We start from the raw sequence: 19612 nt of genomic DNA on the forward strand, positions 1-19612 counted from the left end.
TTAACGATAATTTATTAGCTTGTAGATTGTAGTACTCTGCGTCTACAGAGTTACTTTTAGCTGACACAGTCAAATATGTTTGCAGAATATAAGTAAAAGTAACTTAAAATTGAAGTACCAACATCCCAGAATTGTATTTATAAAGTGTAGTTGTAAATGTACTTACCGCTCCAGTCCAGTTTATCCAAGAGTTTCTTTATTTCATTTGTGTGAGGCGCTTGGGCTAACAGAGATAGTTCTTCGATTGGATTCCCTGAAATCCAAATACAGGAAGCAAAAGGACAAGGAGACGCTCATTGGCTGCTGTAAATCCCGCCGATCTCCATACAATGTTACGTTGATGTTTCCCCCCTTTGTAGTTGCTGTTATTATCCACACGTAGATAGAGATCTGCTGATACGACTTACCGCTCTCCGCTAACGACAGTTGCTTTGTTTCCTGTCAAAGTCACTCCAACTTGTCCCGGTTATTATGGCGTTTTCTAAAACATGGAAGTCGTGTTCAGCTTTGTATCTCTAACTGTCACAAAGGTTTTACAGTTTTCTGGACTTGTCGAAAACAGGAATGTCCTAAAAACCAAAAAGATGGAGGAGAAAGCGTTAGAAGTGTACGGTGAGTGGCGCCCGACCGGGCCTAGCTGTTTACGAATGTTAGCAAAGTTACAGTAACGTTATAGTGACGTCAACTTTTATAATATTTGATGAGATAATTTTCGAGAGACATTTGTTAAACACGGTGCACCAGACTCAATTCAAAAAGTCGTTAAAAATGATGTCCTTGAATGTACTAACTTAAGACGCTGACAGCATAAATAACGTCATAACACTCATAAAAAATTAAGTTATGTCTACATCAAGTCAAGTTGAATACATTATTTACCGAATGGAGTTGGTTGTGGTTACCGTCACATTGACGGTACAGAAATTGGGCTCACTGCTGATGAGAACTTAAATTGGTCATTTTTTGAATGGAGTTTGGCGTCGTAGGGAATTGTAGTTTGTCTGAACTTCAATACATGATTTACGGAATGAAGATTCTTCAGCATAGTGTGGATAGAACAAATAGGTGATGTTTTTTTGTTTGGCAATAGATTTATTGGAGTGAACTGAACGTAAATTAGGATTTTTCTGAGCAGAATCTGGGGTCAGTGGTTGACTAACCAGGATTCTTTTTTTGAAGGGAGTGAACTAACTGATTATGCTAAACCCACAAAGATGAAATTGTGAGTTTGGTGGGCTTCAAGAAAATGTGACACATTAGGATTAGTGTACAGACTCAGTGTGGTCATCTGTTTTTGACTCGGCTTCACTTCTTCGCTCATAACTAAATGGTGGATGGTCTGGACTTGTATAGTGCTTTTCTATTTCTTTTCTATTGTTGTTTTTGTCTATTGTATATGTTGTGATTTTTGGGGGTGATCACCTTGTTAGAGAACAGCATGTTATGCCGTAAGTACTGACACATTGAACAGTTGGACACGTGCCTTCAAAAGTTTAGTAAAGGTTGTAGTAGATTCTGAAATTTCACCCAAAAGTTAAATATCCCTAACTTTTTATGTGTAGTGTAGATAGATACAAAGATGGATACATAGAAAATGTATTGATAAAAACCTTTAAAATACTCATAGTATTTACTGCTTTTTAATGTCAGTTTTAGACAACAGTCATTTCCTTAAAAATGTTTTATTTGTCTGATTATTTAAGGTTGTTTATATTTAACGTTTTAGTGACTTACTTTCTACTTTCATGCTATTAATTTTGAGTTATCTGTAAAGACACATCTCGCATCCTCTCACCCTCAGATGTTATTCGATCTATCCGGGACCCCGAGAAGCCCAACACCCTGGAGGAGCTGGAGGTGGTGACAGAGAAATGTGTGGAGGTCCAAGAGCTTGGAGAGGATGAGTACCTCATCATTATCAAGTTCTCTCCAACCGTCCCTCACTGCTCTCTGGCTACGTTGATTGGTGAGTCACTGTTGCCGACAAAAACTAGAAAAACAGCACAACAATCAAAAGACTTCAGAAAAAGCTGACAGGGATTTATTTTGGAGTGTTTATGACACAGATGTAGCAGAGATGTCACCTTTTTCTATTTTTAATGCTTTCAGATTTGTTCATATTTGTTCAGGTCTTTGTTGATGTCAGAAGCAGTAGATGAGTCACAGTCTCAGAGGTGTTTCAAAAAGGAAGAAACGCAACCTACTTTGTTATGTTTATGTCTAGTTATTTCTTGGATTCTATTTAAGTAACAAAATTGGCACATCGTTACTTTCATCGTGGGAATTCTCAGTTATGATCTTGCTTTATCCTTCATGAAAGCAGTGTTTACCACCTAACCCTACTTACTGTAGGAAGGGTAGAAATAAATGACCCCATTTACGCAAGTGACTGCTGCTGTGATTAAAAGCCCTTTAATTTTCTGCACTGCTACACAATTTTGTGTTAGAGTTTAGAAGTGGCTCTGAGCAGCTGATCATTCATTATCACTGTTGTTGTCACTGCTACAGAAAGTTTGGCTCTTCGTATAATCTGATGTTTGCAGCTGTGGCAGCCACAGAAACAACAAGGCTGAGCCTGAACAAGAGGAATCACTGTGTTGGGAGTTGAACGTGAGCTGTAATTTCTTGAGGAATGCAGCCTGCGTCAATATGGTTCTTGTGTTATCATGGGTGTATTTGCAGTTATTTACAGTGCTGCAATACTTGGTTTGGAGATGAAACACACACACATATGAAAATGAACAGGAATTAAAGTTAAACCATCCACACACAGCACTTTGGAATCGGTTCATTAGGTAGAAGATATTAAGTGCACACGTGAGCAGCACTATCCAGGCCATGTTAGTGACTGTTTATTTCTTAGTACTACTCAGTACTACTACTCAGTACTACTACTACCCAGACTCGTTTATTATGAACAAGCAGTATATTTGAAAAACCTTTTTTTATTCTGTGCCTGATTGTTGTATTACACATTTGTTATTGCTGCAGTACACTGTATATAAAAAAAGATATTCAGGTTTTACTCCCTAGTAGCTCAAACTAAAATAATAATTTAATGATTACTGTCAAAACACCTTCACTGTTCTAGGTTGTTTGTAAAAACACACATTTTTTCTGTTATTTCTTTTTGTGGTTATTCATGTTTAATCCAGAATTGATAAATTGTAGGGGAAAAAGAAACAGTTTTTGTTGGGCCAGCAGTCCAAAAACAACATACATACTCAGCATAGCAAATTCAGAATAAATATTACAAAAATGAAAAGCCTGATAAGACTTATGATATGTCGTAAGGTAAAAGCATGAGCGGGGATTGAGAGCATTTATACAGTCTAAGAAGAAGAAGTCATTGTTGAATGATCCTCCAGCTTTCTGTAGAGCACTTACAGTGTGCAGATAGTCTGCATATTTCAGTGTAAATATAAAAGATTTGACAGATGTCCCATAAGAAGCGATTGGTAATTTTTTATTTTTTTTTGCCTGTATCTGTGTTCCGGAGGGAAGATTTCTGTGCAGCAGATCATTCCCTGGCTGGAGGGGCTGGGGGCTGTTGTTCCTCAGCTTCACCGTGGTTCCACCCACATGTCTTTGTCCATTTAGAAACATTTTGCTGACAATTTTCAGCAGCTCAACAGAAAATCGTACAGTAATCAATCCATCCAGTCATTATCATAACTGTTTATGACCTGTCCAGTTTCAGAAAACTCACTCACTGCTCAGTATCATTATTGATTCTTATGCTGAGCGGAAACCAGCACTTAATCAAAGGACAGTAGCACAGCTGTAGCTCAGTTGGTAAAGCAGTCCACGGACCACAGGGTCAGTGGTTAGATTCCCGGTTCCGGCCACGTATTGAAGTGTCCTTGGGCAAGACACTGAACCTGAAGTTGCTCCCGGTGGGTCAGGTGAGCACCGTGTGTGTGTGTGTGTGTTTGAATGGGTGACTGAGAAGCAACATTGTAAAGTTCTATATAAGTGTATTTAATTAGAACCTATTCTGTAACATTCCTTATTTGAGATTATAAATTTGCTGCATTTCTAAATGAATCTGTGGATCTTTAAGTTTTCAGACATTTCTTGGACCAAGTGGAAAAATGAACTAGCAGATTGATAAATAATGCAAATAATCATTAGGTGTATGTGCAACTGCACAGTCCCAGCTGCTCCATTCATTCAAAATAATATGATTAACAATGTATAAGAGTGGCTTTTTGGATTCTGATAATTGATTTGGATTCATGCATAAATTTACAATCTAACTCTGACCTTAGTCACTGACTAAAAGAGGCAAACGGGAAGGAATCTCTCATCCTAAAGAGACTGAGGAGATTTAATTCACATTGGTATTATTGGAAACGGGAGTAAAAATGTTCTACCATCCTCACTAAGTGATACTAGAATTGCAAATGAGTGTAAATGAGGTAGATTTGTATGTCTGATATTGACTCAGTCGGCAGTTTATCTACTTGTTTGTTTCTGCGTCTTTCTTTTGCGGCAGCAGTGACATCATTTCCCAGCAGGCATCTGTAAATTCTGACACACTCCTCACTAACATGCTGGTTATTTCTCCTCTGAGCTCGGAAATGTTGCTGTTCGTCATGTTTGTTCACCGTCTGGGTCTAATGTTGATGTTTATGTGTCTTCAGGTCTCTGCCTACAGGTGAAGCTGCAGAGATGTTTGCCATTTAAACATAAGGTGAGAACCAGTAGTGGCTTGTCTTCAAACACCAAAATCACTCAGCTCCTGTAGAGTGTAGCACTGCAGTCCCTGTCCTCTAACATTATTATCATCATTCTTGTCATGGATAGTACTTAAACTGCAGAGTGTCATAGGGGTGAGTCTTCCCGTTGTCTCATCCTGAGGTCTGTATGGGTTTTATATAGGGACAGACATGGCTGGTTGGAATGAGAGTGTCAAAAAAGTACATTCATGACATCAGATCATTGGTGGTTTTTTCGATGCGTCGATGATGATAGGTGAGTTGCCAGGCCCCTTAAAAGCAGCCACATCAGTGGAACAGACAGCAATTGGTTTTTCAACCTTGTCTCCATTTCACCTCACAGTATCTTCGCTGCACATCTGTCACTGCCTGGGAAGTTTCCAAAGTTTGGAATCCTCCATTCTCCAAAATCCACTAACCCTACTGTGAACTGTTTCATGTGACAGGCAGGTTTACCAGCAGAACGTTTTACCCTGTAATGGAACTTTAAAGTACATTCATGTTTTTATTTGACAGTTCTACTTAATTGAAGATGTGAGAGGAAAGACAAAAAACTGAACTGAAAAGTTCCCGCTTTCCACTTTAACCCAGGACACTGCTGTTACACATGCTTTAACCATTTGAAGGCCAGTGCCCTTCTCAAAGTTGACTTCCAAACCCAGATATGACAGAACAGATTAAACACCTGGTCCCACAGGCACCAACAGGAGGTGGAAAAGTTGAAACTGGACGTTTGGAGATTGGTTCAGTTGAGGACATGGCTGCTGTTTCATTAACAATTCAAAGAGTTAATCTGAAAGAAACACAGGGAGGCAAAAATCTCCCAAGACAGAAGCACAGTCTGTAGAGAAAAGTAGCCAATTAGCTGTTTATTTGCAGTCCAGGTTCAGATGTCAATGGTCTGGGGGAGGGGGCTGTTGGACAGCTATCAGACAGACAGCAGTGTGTGGAGAGCTGAGTGCTTTATCTCTGCAGCATTAAAGCTGCTTTACGAACAAGATCAGTAGCCTTTTGATTGGAAGAGAGTTTTGTCAGAGCTGCTCAACATCTGTTCAGTGCAGAGGGCACAGTGAGGACAATGACTCTTCACACCACAGAGGAAAAGTACCAGTAGTTTCATGAAGTCCAGACCATAGAATATATGGACTCTCTCAGCTCTGTCCAGCACCAGTCAGGCAGGAAAGACCAAACACAGAGCTGGTGTCACAGCATCATTTTGTCCAAGGAAAAACAACATTCCAAAGAAACAGTTGAAAGCCCAGTATTGATGAGATGCGTGTCCTGAAAAGTGTATGTCAAACAATTGGTATTTCTACTCTTTATCTCTTAGAATTTTGTCATTGTGATCAGTTTGGTCTGAGCAGCATTTGCACAGTACGATTGTTGGCTTTTTGTTGTCACGTTTTCCAAACTCTCCTCCAATAAACTTTTCCTTTTTCTTTCACATCAAGCCAGAATTTCAACACCTTCTCTTTTTTCCCCCTTTCTCAGTTGGAAATCTACCTTTCAGAAGGGACCCATTCCACAGAGGAGGACAGTAAGTGTGTTTTGTGCTATTTAAAAGTATTTTACCCACAATTAAATAATGTCACACTGACCATTTTCATGTTGTGTGTGTGTGTGTGTGTGTGTGTGTGTGTGTGTGTGTGTGTGTGTGTGTGTGTGTGTGTGTGTGTGTGTGTGTGTGTGTGTGTGTGTGTGTGTGTGTGTGTGTGTGTGTGTGTGTGTGTGTGTGTGTGTGTGTGTGTGTGTGTGTGTGTGTGTGTGTGTGTGTGTGTGTGTGTGTGTGTGTGTGTGTGTGGGCTGATCAAACTATTTGTGCACAGTATGAATTTTGGTGACTTACGTGTTAATTGAAAAAAAGCCCTTATTAAAATAAGCAAATAACTTCATTGATTTATAATTGGGAAAAAAACACACATTGACTTTTATCTGTTCTTCGGTTCTCAGCAATACGACATATTCGTTCTGTTATACGTAATTTATACATTTATTTTCATATACATATTGTTAGTAGTTCTACCTTCATATCATATTACTACTGTTATTACTGTACCATATTCAAATGTTTTTCATATGCAGTGGCACAGTTTCATCTAAATCTTATCTCATCCCCTTAGATTTCTATCTTTTATTTTACTTTTTAAATTAATAATACTTATTATATTATTGTTGTACATTCCAGCTACTGCTTTTCTGTGTAAACTGCTCTTTGTTCTTGAATTGCCCGTAAGGGACAAACAAAGTTTTTTGAATTAAATTGACAAAATGACATCACTGAATATTAGGTTAATGCACTAAATCACAATATTTCAATCATCATTTTAGTGGGGAATGAATGAATTAGTTAAAAGGTACTAAATTTAAAGAAAGTTTAAATGGAGAAACGGATTTACAAATAAAATCATTAATTTTTAGGTGGATGAATTTCACTGTAAACTGACATTGTTTCTGTTTATTTATCGTTTAAATTGTTTTTAAATGTCTGTTTTTATTGTACACTTGTTTTATTTTAGCCTTTTTTTTACCCCGGTGAGTTTCACTTGATTATAAATCGGTTAAAGAAATGCTGTTATTTACTTGAACACCGTAGACTTAACATAAAAAACAAACTGTCCCGAGATTAGATTTGATCGTTAAACTATGACTTTCCATTAGTCTGAGCCCTGCAGTTAACCCCCCCCACATCGATGGATGGATACTGAACTGAGGGCCTAACAAAATGTCCAACACCAGACAACAAAAGACCTGAGAGACAAGCCACAAAAACACACCAAATGGTGAACAACTAGCAAAAAAGGAGGAGGCAGCACAAATGCAGAGATTAACAATAAATAGCCAGAAGCACTGCAGCAGTGAAGCTTGTAGTGTCTGTGTGGTCTCGTTGTGATTCATCATCTCAGTGAAGGAATCTGCTGTTTGTGTCTCCAGTTAACAAGCAGATCAATGATAAGGAGCGAGTGGCCGCCGCCATGGAAAACCCAAACCTGAGAGAGATTGTGGAGCAGTGTGTGACGGAACCTGACGACTGATGGATGAAGAAGCAAATTCTCTCGTGCGTGTGTGTGTGTGTGTGTGTCTGTGTCAGATGATTCCTGAGCTTCTGTCTGGTGTCAGAGATCAGGGGAGTTTTCTTGGCTTTGAGGATTTTTCTTTTTCCCGCTGAAGACTCTCCAGAAGCTTTACAACTGAGCAGTGATTAAGAGACAGGAGTGACACATGTGTATTGACTTTCTTCTCGTTCCAAGCTGGACGGACTTAGGGTGAACAGCAGCAAGTCTTTGCTGTTGTCTGCTGAGTTCAGCTAAAGACAACATCCGGCTCTGCTGAAAGAAGGTCAGAAAAAGACAGGAAGTGTCTCCTTTTCCAATTCCAAGTTGTCCTCAACCCCCTGATCTTGCTTCTTCAGAGATTTGATGGGATGTTCCAGAATATTTTAGAATCTGTCCTTTCTATCTGCACTCAGGTGAATCAGAGGATAAATGTGATTCTTTTTAAATGATTATTAAAATAAACTGATGTTTGACTAATTAATGGCACATTTTGAAGAAATGTTTTGTTTTACAGGGGAAAAAAATATCTGACGAATACCAATTAAAATGCCACTTACATTGGCTCATTGCATTGTAGTCCTGTTATGACTGACTTTATACCTCTGTCTTGGTTAATGCTGTACTGTCTTTAAAGTCTGGTGTTTCTGGAAGACCTTTGTCGAGTGTGAGGAGAGGCACAGTAAAGAGACGGGCTGGTGGACATAGTGGAGTGTTTAGCAGCTAGAAGAGCAGATATCTTCCCTCAGGAAGCGTTGGCGACCAAACACAGCTAAAACAGAGAGAATACTGACACTGCTCCAGATCGGTGATCGAGTAGCTCTGCAGCTGCTGGATGTGGAAATAAGTGACTAAATAATACATCCACTTAAAGGCAGTGATGCTGAACACGTGGACAAAGTCAAGTGGATTTTCAGGATTAAATTGAATCTGATCAGTGAGGAAATGATTGAAATGTTTTTATTTTTGTCCTGTCCTCCTAATTTTAGGTACAGCAAAAACAAAATGGTATAAATCAGTCCGTCATCAGTCTTTCATCTTCAAAACGCCTGAAATAACATTACAAGTAAGGCACACTTCAAATGCAGGAGCTGCAAAAAAACCACAATGTTTGATCACAAGTTCACCACATCAGCTTCAAAGGTGATGATCTGGCCCTGTCGTGTTCGCTGCCTCCAAGTGTCCGAAACTAAAGTTTGGGTCCCAGTGTCGTCATGCTGATTCACCCCAGGCGATTGTGATCCGTCCACCACCCTCACTCAGTGATCAGGCTGCGACTTACCATCAGTGAGGAGGAAATGGTAAAGCTCCGTGGATGAAAGAGTCTGGCAACATGAGCATTAAGTAGAATATTTTTCACACTATCCTCTAAACCTACTTTACATATTTCCACTGTAGTTTCCGCAGTTTTGAAGCTACTTTTTTCTAGTTGTATTTTGGCAGAGAAAGCTGAAAATGGTACATTTGTCCTTGTTCCACTCTAAAATGTTTGAGTTGCTGTGAATTTATCATGTCAGTGTGAAATGCTTAAAGACCTGGTGCCACTTCAGACACAAATCAGGAATCCCAGCTTAGTATTGTTGTAATGACTTGACTTGAGCCTTTGGGGGCGCTGTTGATCCAACACAACGACCCTGAGAGGACTGCATGGCAATCAGAGCCGAGTGTAACAGTGAGAAACAGTGATGCTGCTGTCACAAGCACAGAGCAGGACAAACATCAGGACACTGAGTCATGTCTTCACTGGGGCCACACAAGCCTCAGATACTGTGTCCATTCAGAAACACGTATACGCCGATGGTTCTGTCCACACGGGCCGAGTCTGAATGTGTCTCTGCTCGGTTTAACATATGATCAGTGTAACAGCAGCATCCACGCTGACACTGCTCTGCAGCCTCTGAGCTCTGCAGCTGAACTGATGAACACAACAAAGCAGAGATTTGCTCTCAGTGCTGAGGAGAAGAGTGGGTCATAGCTGATTCATCGTTCCTGCAACCACAACTCTGCTGTTCGGGGATTTGAGGCCCGTTTGTCACAGTTTTCTTTGACAGCTTTGGCTCGTTACTTGAAACATCACACACGTTCCCACAGCTTAACGTGTATTTGTCAGGACACTTTTTGCATTCTGCACAACACCGTAGTTCATCAGCAAAAAATTCAAGACAACAAAAACCCTTAGCTCGTATTTCTAAAGTAAATCCTTAAGTCTGTGAATAAGTCAAAATGTGTCCATGTCTGTCATGAGGAAGTTGACCTGCCTCGGATTTGGAAACGTGGATGTTCGTGCTCGGAGAATGATGAGTTAAAATCACTGAATCTCTTTCTTTCTTCTAAGGATCCAAGCAGTTCATGCTGCAACATGAGAAATTCCCTCTGCAGAGCCAGTGTTTGCTCTTTTACTCTGGGCTGCACAGCATGGACTCTCATTCTAAGCTGAATGAAAGCCACTCATTATTTTCGGGTGCATGATTATGATACTTTCCATTTCTGCTAATAGAACCCCGTGACTCTCGCACAATGCACCTTTAAGTTTTAATGCTAACGTCCAAACGATTTCCACCAAATGAAACCGGTTTTCCAGTCTCTGCTGAGACTTCACGCCCTGTTTTGTCATCTTCTCCCAACACGGCAGCTGTTGATCGATTGCTTCTGTTTTTATTCTGGATCTAAAAAGGGGAAACCACGCCTCACTACTCCAGTTGGGTTTTTAGAGTGCACCCAGCGTGCACGGTGATGGATCACCTGTCGCATCAAGTTTTTATTCTGTGCTGTGGAATGAATGGTTCCCTCAAAGGTAAAAAACTGCATACACTTAAGGAATCATCTTTCAGAAAACAGGAAACTTGTAGCCTCTCATTCCCTCATCATTTTTCCTCTCTGAGACTGATGATTATACGAGTCACAGCCACTGCCTTCTGTAACTTTATAAAACCTCAATCCAGTCACTTTGAATCCCAGTGATTATAAGACTCCTCAGGATCCTGCAGCGACTGACCCCAGGCATCGATGGCTTGTAGCTTGTGACTCCTGCCAGCAGTTTGGATGCAGAGTCTTTGGTTTGCACGAACCTGTTCCTGGATCAGATTCAAAATTTTAAAAATTATTGAAAGGAAAAACCCAACAAAACTCAGTTTTAACACTTAATTATTTTGTTGTATTACAATCAAAAACAGCTTTGAAATTATTTGCAAATCAATGCCTTCTGGTTTTATTTCCGTTTTATATTGTGTCCCAACTTTTCTGAAAACAGGCTTTTAATTAGCTGCTCTTACAGCAGCTGTGCACTGAGTCACTGCTGACGAAGTGATGCCCCAGGACTAACAATCTGATCATGACAGACTCAGATATACAAGTCTTATGTCAACTAGTACTTTTACTGCTCATACTACACGAAGCTGATAATATTTGCGAGCTACCAAGGATTTTATTGTCGTACTATTTTGAGTGCAGTATTTTGCACTGAAGTCAATTCCTTGCTCCGGATTGTCGACAGCTCCTGCAGCCTCCTCACTGATCAAAGCCGCAGAGCAAATGCCAACAACAATAAATCCTCGTGACAGTGGCGCATCCAGCAGCTCAGGGAGGCACAGAGCGGCCGCCTCTTATGCTGCTGTGCTGAAATATGGGCTCGTCTGGGAGGCTGAGAGCCCTGCGGGAAAAGCTTTGATAAAGGAGCAAGGAGAAGAGGCGATTTGCATTCTGTGTCAAAGCATAATGTTCAAGAGTCTTGTAATGAAGGAGGGTGAGAGGAGAGGTGGGAGAGCTTAACGACTGCTGCTCAGAGGACGTGTGTGTGTGTGTGTGTGTGTGTGTGTGTCGTTTTTTATATGACACACGGTCTAATCTATATATCTAATCTATATTTCAACACACAAACATGATCTTTATGTGACTTCATGCTTCAATGAGCATTTCATTCTGGCACATTTCCTGCCTCCATCAAATCTCTAATTACACATAATGATAATGTGTTAATGTTTGAAAATCAACTTCAAGGCAAACTTCCCCCATTGTGTTTATTGGCAGCAGGTGCTTTTCCCACAGTTTCCCCCAACAGCTGTCAGTCAGTAGGATTGAATGCTAAATGGATAAATGGGTGATGTGTTTCAGAGTTACTGTTAAAGCCGTTCTCTGTGGGAACGTGACTTGATTGTCTCTGTGGCTCAGATAAAATGAACTTTGATGCTCTCGGTTGGTTAGGACAGTTTCTTAGGGTGGTGTGGATCAAATCTGACAGTTAAGAGATGGGATCATTGAGACCAGTGATGGAGACAGATTAGAAAGAGAAAGAGAAGGGATGAGTGAGGTGGAGCAGGGAGAGACGGAGAAGAATAAAGTGTCTTCATGATTGAGCTTAGTTTGCAAAGGAGGACACACTCACACACACACACACACACACACTCGGGTGCAGTTTGGGATCTGAAATCAAACAGACTATATGCAATAACTTGGATGTGCACAAACTCCAGTTTATTTTTCCCCTGGAAGCAAACTTGACATGTTGGTGCACAACGCTCACAGTATAATAGAAGTGGCCGATGATGATGAACAGTCCGTCAGAATGTGCCTTTTATCATCACACTGCTGTACTTTTGCAGTAGTTTGCTACAGAAACACAGTGGCTTTAGTCCCAGACACTTCTGGTTTTATCTGCTCCTCATCGGCCATTTTCACCTCATTACTTTCCACTGATGGTTTTTAATGCTCCATCCCAGGCTTAGAATCTACACACAAACCTCACATTAACCCGAATCTAAACCTAACAACCACAGCACTGCTCTAAGATGAGTCTACAAAACCAAAGCTGTGCACACACACATGCACTCGTTGAGAGGATCCCTAATGTCCATTGTTAGTTTGGCTCTGCAAGACAACACATCTTTACTTGAAAGGATTAAAAGTAAACTGCAAAAATACACATATTCATTAACAAGCAGTTCTTCTTTCTGTGTAGTTGTTCTCACAGACCTCTGCTCCAACCCTGATGGGGCACAGCTCTGCTGGGCACTGTACCAGCTTGAGAGGCAAGTTCCAAAACTCTGAAATATCTCTGAAGCTGCTGACGCAACGGCTCACTCGACCAGGATTTAGAAGGAGAAGCAGGACTGAGACAGAGTGAAGTCAACGAGTCCAAAGGAGCAGAAAGAGGCAGGAGGGTTGGACACAGAACAAGTCTCAGCGGGTGATCAGAGCACTGGTATGAACTCTGAGGGATTTTTTTTAAGGAAGCAGATGCAAGTGCACAGTGGGGTCAGGTGCAAGCAAGTAGGCCAACGACAAAAGTGCAATTAATTTCATAAGACAGTAATGGTACCTTATTAGTTTAGTAATATGATTACTGGTTACTTTATGCAGTAACATCTTATTACATTCAGAAATCACCTTTTTTAAAAAGGTAATTCATGTTTTCTGTTTCTGTTTTTCTCTCAACCCTCATTGAATCGGGCTCTGAGAATAGACGTCTCCGTCGTCTATAAAACAGTGGCGACGTGTGATGTCTCTTGTAAGGTTGTTCCTCGCCCCCAGAAGTTTTGAAGGACGTCCCAAATCAAATCAAATTTTCATTTTACAGAAGAGAGCTGTACAAATTATCAATAGATGTTCTTATTGAGAACCCTCAAACTATCTGATTCTCAAATCACAATTAATGAAATTGCTGCAAGTTCTATTATGTAAAGCAAGTAGAAAATACAAAGTAGATTTCGAGAGAGAGTTATGTCAAATTAGCCTTTTTGTTCAAGAAAATTAGAGCCTGTACAAATTTGAGAAGCAGATGTTTCAATCGGAGGGTGAATTTAAGGAACAAATTTGAGACGAATTAAAAACAAACTATTAAAAACTCTCATTGGTTTTAAAAAGAATTTTAAAAATAACATGTTGAACAAGTAAAAGAAAATAGTTTTACATGATTTCCATCCATGACTGAAGGAGCAACAACGAGTTCAGTGACGAGGTTTATCACGTGATTTTTGAAAACGTGGTGATCGGACTCATCTGAAACTGCCGCGCCACAGAATTGAGGTTTATTATTAACAGGACCTATTTAACACTCCCAGGCTTTCAATTGATTTCTTTTTTCAGATCCACCATCTCATTAAAGGCTGTGAGTTGCAAACACACACGGCAGCAGCATGTGACAGTGTTCAGGTGTGTAATGAAATGTCATCAGCTCAAATCCACATTTGTGCCTCCACCTCCCACAACAAGCTAGAATTAAACTTATTTTGTGTTGTGACCGATTCTTCATGTCTGCTCGATGAAGTCTGAGTGAAGTAAATAGAAAAAAAGAGAAGAAATGCTGGTCAGACACTGTGAATAAAACAAAAGTCTGCTCTGACAGTAAGACACATGCTCACAGTCCACTGGACACAGGCCTGAGGGGACAAAAACAGATGTACCTGCCTGCAGCTCTGCTGAAGGAAAAAAGAAGTTGTGACGTGAGTTTGGGAAGTTTACAGCCCAACTGTAGCGATTAAAAACAAATTTGTTTCATGGTTCAGTTGAGCAGCTTCCTCGTATCAAACTGTCCCAGGCCGGGAGCCGTGACGAGGATGAACGTGCACTGAACTGCTGTGTTTACGAGTCAAACATCCACACAACAGAAACCTGACAGTGGCTGCAGGTTGTCGCTCGGCTTTTGTCTACTGCACAACATAAGGAGACTGGATGGATTTGAACCTCCTTTGGCAGCAATGACTTCAAACCAGATTCCTCCTGCTGTGGACCAGACCTTCACAACAACTCCAAAATGAGAGGTCAGAGGTCCATGGGCCAGAGCCTCTGAAGTTACTGCTCGTATTTCTTGTTGGACAGAGCTCCTTTATAAGACACAAACAAAGACCACTGCGAGACGTGAAACAACCACAACAGATTTGGAAAAGGACTTGAAAATGATGAAACCGTTTAAATGCTGTGCAAAATGACCATAAACGGGCACAAAATGTCCAACAACAGACATGGAAGAACTGCAGAAAAGAAAATCCCAATAAACCATCCGTGCAAATACCTCAGTGTGAAACCTTTTAGCACAAACCCCACAGTTCCCCTCTGCTCCTGCTGCGCTCAGGCCATTTACATAATTTTAGCCTCTTAACTCTGTGTAATTTTTCATGAACTTTTCAAGCCTGAGTGGCTGCTTTTAATCAGTCTCTTCCACCCACCTGATTAATTGACACCTGACACCCTCTCTGAATTCCAGCTTCTTGAAAAATAATATGTAGAATGAGCTACACATCACAGATGAATGAGCTGCATGGGTGGAGGAAAGTGGAGCCTTTATGTTCCACTGAGGTGTCGGTTTAATGTCAGAGAGTGAGTGAAGAATAATGGCTCTGAAAGTTTCAGGATGGAGAAAGAGATGGAGCAAACTAACGCCTGGACAAATGTCCTACACTCCAAGCATGGACAACTTGTAATGTTTGAAACTATGAGATGGTTAAAGGGACTGTTTCTTAATCGTATTCACTAAAACCACATCACAGGATGAAGTGTGGCATCATAGAATGTCCTTCTGTTTCATGCTTGTGTTGCCGGGTTCCCCGTACGTCTGTCCCGTCCTTGTGAACACAGTATCTCAGGAACCTCTTCAGTGGATTTTAGCAAAACTGACAAACATGCACCGAAGAATGAATGGATTAGAATAAAAGAGGCGGCAGACATGCCTGTTTATTCTGAAGGACGGATCGATGCCGTGGAGTGGTACCGAAAGTAAAACCCACAAAGTAAGAGACAGCAAGGTTCACTGACCCTAAAACACCGATTACCAGATCGGTTTAGGAGGGAAACAGCTATACAAAGTCTGAATTTAATCTCCAGGCTGGTATCAGGGATGTTTCCACTCACTTCTACTTTCCAAGGTTGATGTAATCTGAGAGAAACAAGAGCCAATCGAAAGAGAGAACAATCCATTGAGGAATCCTGTTTCCCCTCTGAGCACTGGAGGTGATTTCAAAGTGTCTGCTGTATCTCTGTATCACATCAGAGTGCAAACACTTAAAGCAGCCCACACCCATGCAGCCCAGGATACTTAATCAGGAGGACAAAATTACATGTCTACTTAATGTCTTCTTAACAGCCAGTAAAACTAAAATCCGCCTTCCAGCAGGGGACACTGATTAAAACATCGCTCCCCTATTAAAGTCATTAGGCAGTCTGCTAATGCTGCTAACAAAGACATTAAATATGTCCCCTGAGCTGCTGCTGTCATAGTCTGAGCCCCCAGAGGAATATAAAGGGGCCCAAAGTTGGATGTGTCATTGTGTCAGGTGGGGAACGTCCATCAGCACGGACCACCGAGTGGGCTCAAAGTGAAGGTTCTTCTGTTGGAGCTGGACAAAGAGACAAGCGTTAAATGGACTGAATGGATTTAAATGAAAATGTTTGGGTTTTTTTCGGGGGGGGAAATACAACAATGCAGGAGAACAAATTCTAATTACTTTTCATCCACCTCTGAATGAGCTGCAGAATTGTGGAGCACATTGCAATAAGTGACAAGAATGAAACGAGATGGTGATAAGCGGTCGACTTTTTCCTGCGGCGTCATTGGAACAATGTCACCGTGTTCCCAAGCGCTTGCAATTAAGTAGGCGAAGTGTGTTTTAAACGAAGCAACGTCCGAACAAACGTGAGATCTAATGCAAACCCACAATTAACATCAGATGTCTCTGCGAGGATTTGACTTGCAGCACTGTGTTAACTAGTTAACCTGACTTAAAATAATGACCAGGATCCTCAGGATTTCTCAGTACTAAGACGGAGGAAAGAGCTCATCCAACGACATCATCACATGTAGCCGATCGCAGATCGGGCTGCTATGTGTCTGTATAGTGTCGACTCTACTATATCGATCCTTGATGTTTGGATGCCAGTGTCAGCTCACTCAGAGTTTTTGTGCTGACAGGTGATATGCAGTGATGGTACCATGTGGCACCTAGTTCGGATCAGTCCAGAGATCCACAGCAGGTCCGTTAACCCGGCTACGTTCTGAACATTCACTCACACATTCCTTTCTTAAAACATGCTTCCATAGTTTAGCTTTTGTCATTTGTTTTCAGAGCCGTCAGCTTTCACACTGAAAGACAACAGTAGTAGTTCATGCAGCAAGTGGTTTTAGTGGAGTTGGGACTGTGCACCTACAGTGACTGTGAGCAGAATTATAAACGTAGCATCCTCCACCGTGAACCCACTGAGCCCCCTCAGTTTTTCTTCTGAATACAGTCCACTTCCCTCCAGGCTGCACTAATAAACTCTTGTTAAATGTGAACTATTCCACTTCAGTAGCTCCAAGATGCCAACTACCAAATGTCACCCTCATCACTGGGGTGCTAATAGCTACTTATTATGGCCGCGCTCTGGGACTTTTCATCATAAATTGGAGGAGTTTCTGGTGTGTTGGTTGCCTCACTGGGCTGTTTGTTTTATGTCCGCTGATATGGAAATGAAATGTTCACTTAGATTTATACAGAGTTCCCTGATTCACAAAGAGCTGCAGCTTAATCCTGAACATTTATTCTGACAGTGTCAGCTTCTTCCTCCTCACCAAATGCAGATCGTTTGTGTGCCTGGTCTCCTGTCTCCCAGTTCTATACAAAGATAATCCTCCTCCACTGCAGAAGCTCACGTAAAATCTCAATTCGACACCTGAATGTGAAGAGTTGAAGACTCTAAAATTAATGTTTTATCAGCACTGACTGATGTTTGATAGATGTAGACGTGGAACAAAAGCAATGAATCAAAACGTCATCACTACTAAAGTCTGACTGGTACTTACACATCACACATCACGCTCTCTTTTCCCCTCAGAAACTAAACTAAACTCACCCCCTGATGCTTTCTGTGTCCCAAATAACCGGACGTCTACTGAGACACATCTGCGGCTTCGCTCAGATCAAATTTCCGCACCTATCAGGTGTTTGATGCTTTATCATTTAATCCTGCCCTGCAGGGTCTTGGCTCCCAGAGCCAGATCCTGAAATCCGCCCCTTCATACCGAGGTCTGTAGACCCAGTCTACGCAACATGTGGCGCAGGAGCTAGAGCGGTTGTCCACCAATCCCACAGTTGTGGGTTTAATCCCCGGCTCCTCCGGTCACTTGTCCTTGACCAAGACACTGAACCCCAACTTAATTGCTCCCGGTGAGCGTTGGCAAGCTGCATAACAGCTCTCCCATCAGTGTGTGTGTGTGTGTGTGTGATTGTTAGTGTGAATGGGTGAATGAGAAGCACTGAAAAATAAATGCAGAACATTTAGAATTTCAGCTGGAAGGACTCATGGTGTTTTACAGAATTGCTCCACAAAGATAATGTGACCGTCTTTTCCTCAATGGGGCTTTGAAGCAACATGAAACAAGCAACAAAAGAACAGTGAGTCCTGATAGAGCAATAACATTAAGACCAGCAGCATTTAGAGCCTCTTCTGGGTTTCAGCAGTTGTTTAGCTCAGTCGGGTTTGGTGTGAAACCACGTTTTAGGAACTCTGCCTAATGTTCAGGGTTTAAAATGCACTTTGTTATTTTCACTTTGCTCATTATTTTCAATTTGTGTTTAATTTTTAATCGATGTATTTTAGTATTTGGGATTTGTATCTAACTGAGGAATCTCTATTTGCACTTAATTTGCTTCCTGAGGAAATGATTTTGCTAAACATCTCCCTTCATGTAGCCCCTCCCCCTTTTCCTCAAAGTGCTGCAGGACATCGTTAAGGGGAGGTTGTGTGGAGAAACACCGATGGTGATAACTGGATTATGTTGTCACCTTTGCTGTGTACCATTTGCTTTGTTGCCATTTTGTTGATTTTTTTTACCAGTGATGTAAGTTTCATGGACGTTTTTACTTTGAAGTCTGTTTGCCGTCACTTGCAGTGCTGCAGGTGACTAATGGAACTGTGGGGATTTTAGCTTCATTTCTCAGTGCAAACGTTGTTATTTCTCTGTACATATAGGGTCAGATATGCAGGACAGGCCAGAAGCTTGTTGTGTTACAAGATTTTCATAATGTTTTTAATGTGTGATGATCGTGTGATTTCCAGCTACAGCCTGTGTGAATTAAAACATAATCATGTAGGAAACAGGTGCAGCAAGCTGACTAATTGTGTGCACATGGAGCCATTTAAAGTCACGTGGACATTTGAGTGTGTGGACACTGCTCATCTGGGGAACTGTGGGAGTCAGAACCATGAAGGACTCAAAGAATCAGCTGCTGACACCTCAGTGTCTGATTCCAGAGAACACATTCAGACGTCTGTCTCTGACGGCTCAGGGCCGTTTAGGCAGCGAGAGGACATCAATATTATGCAGGTGGTAGTAATGTTAAGGTTGAACATACAGATTCAACCCATTTTCTAATATTATAATTGTAAGAAAACGCACACAGAGCAGAGGATTCAGCTTGGAACCAAAACCACGCATTCTGCTTTTGTTCTGCTCAAACTTCTGTACGTAAGAATCCCCCTCATATTCAGGATCATCTGGGCAAATAATAATTTTCGAGCTGTCTCAGTCTTGAAGTTACCCCCAATGTCCAAAGAAGCAAATTGGACCCAAAATCAGCCCAATTATCTGGAGCTTTTTAACTATGGCAAAAGAAAAAGGACAGAATGAGCTTGACCTTCATCAGCATTTGTTTGTTTCAAGTCTGTTTCATTTCCTTTTTTCACACAACAGCCAAGTGTTGAAAGGTTTTTATGATCTTCTGACACTTTTATTTTCAGTCGTAGCCGTTTACTTTCTCTGAGACACTGAGTTTGTGGAAATGACCGTTTTCACCATTGACTGCTTTAATAACACTGTGTTACATTTTCAAAGCAAAAGATGAAGTGTTGACACATGAATGCAGATTTGCTTAA

At 41.1% G+C, this 19612-nt stretch overlaps 1 protein-coding gene across 6 annotated transcripts; it reads left to right on the forward strand.

The window, feature by feature from the left end:
- The first annotated feature begins 366 nt into the window (after nt 1-366).
- On the forward strand, nt 367-8335 carry ciao2a (cytosolic iron-sulfur assembly component 2A). 6 transcript variants are annotated; one of them, XM_067492899.1, is made up of 5 exons: nt 374-612; nt 1802-1966; nt 4647-4696; nt 6213-6258; nt 7653-8335. In XM_067492899.1, the coding sequence occupies exons 1-5, from the start codon at nt 489-491 to the stop codon at nt 7751-7753; spliced, it is 486 nt and encodes a 161-aa protein (XP_067349000.1). In that variant the 5' UTR covers nt 374-488; the 3' UTR covers nt 7754-8335. The 6 variants fall into 6 exon arrangements, with proteins under 6 accessions (XP_067349003.1, XP_067349004.1, XP_067349005.1 ...); XM_067492901.1 differs by lacking the exon at nt 7653-8335 and adding an exon at nt 7380-7509; XM_067492900.1 differs by lacking the exon at nt 7653-8335 and adding an exon at nt 6548-7366.
- Nucleotides 8336-19612: the final 11277 nt, after the last annotated feature.

Source organism: Channa argus, chromosome 23 (genome assembly GCF_033026475.1).
Source record: "Channa argus isolate prfri chromosome 23, Channa argus male v1.0, whole genome shotgun sequence".
Lineage (NCBI taxonomy): Eukaryota > Metazoa > Chordata > Actinopteri > Anabantiformes > Channidae > Channa > Channa argus.

Coding starts and splice junctions, on each gene's coding strand:
- ciao2a (XM_067492899.1), top strand. CDS start 489: ATGGAAGTCGTGTTCAGCTTTGTATCTCTAACTGTCACAAAGGTTTTA. Junction 1,967..4,646: donor CTCTCTGGCTACGTTGATTG/GTGAGTCACTGT, acceptor ATGTGTCTTCAG/GTCTCTGCCTACAGGTGAAG. Junction 6,259..7,652: donor CCATTCCACAGAGGAGGACA/GTAAGTGTGTTT, acceptor TTGTGTCTCCAG/TTAACAAGCAGATCAATGAT.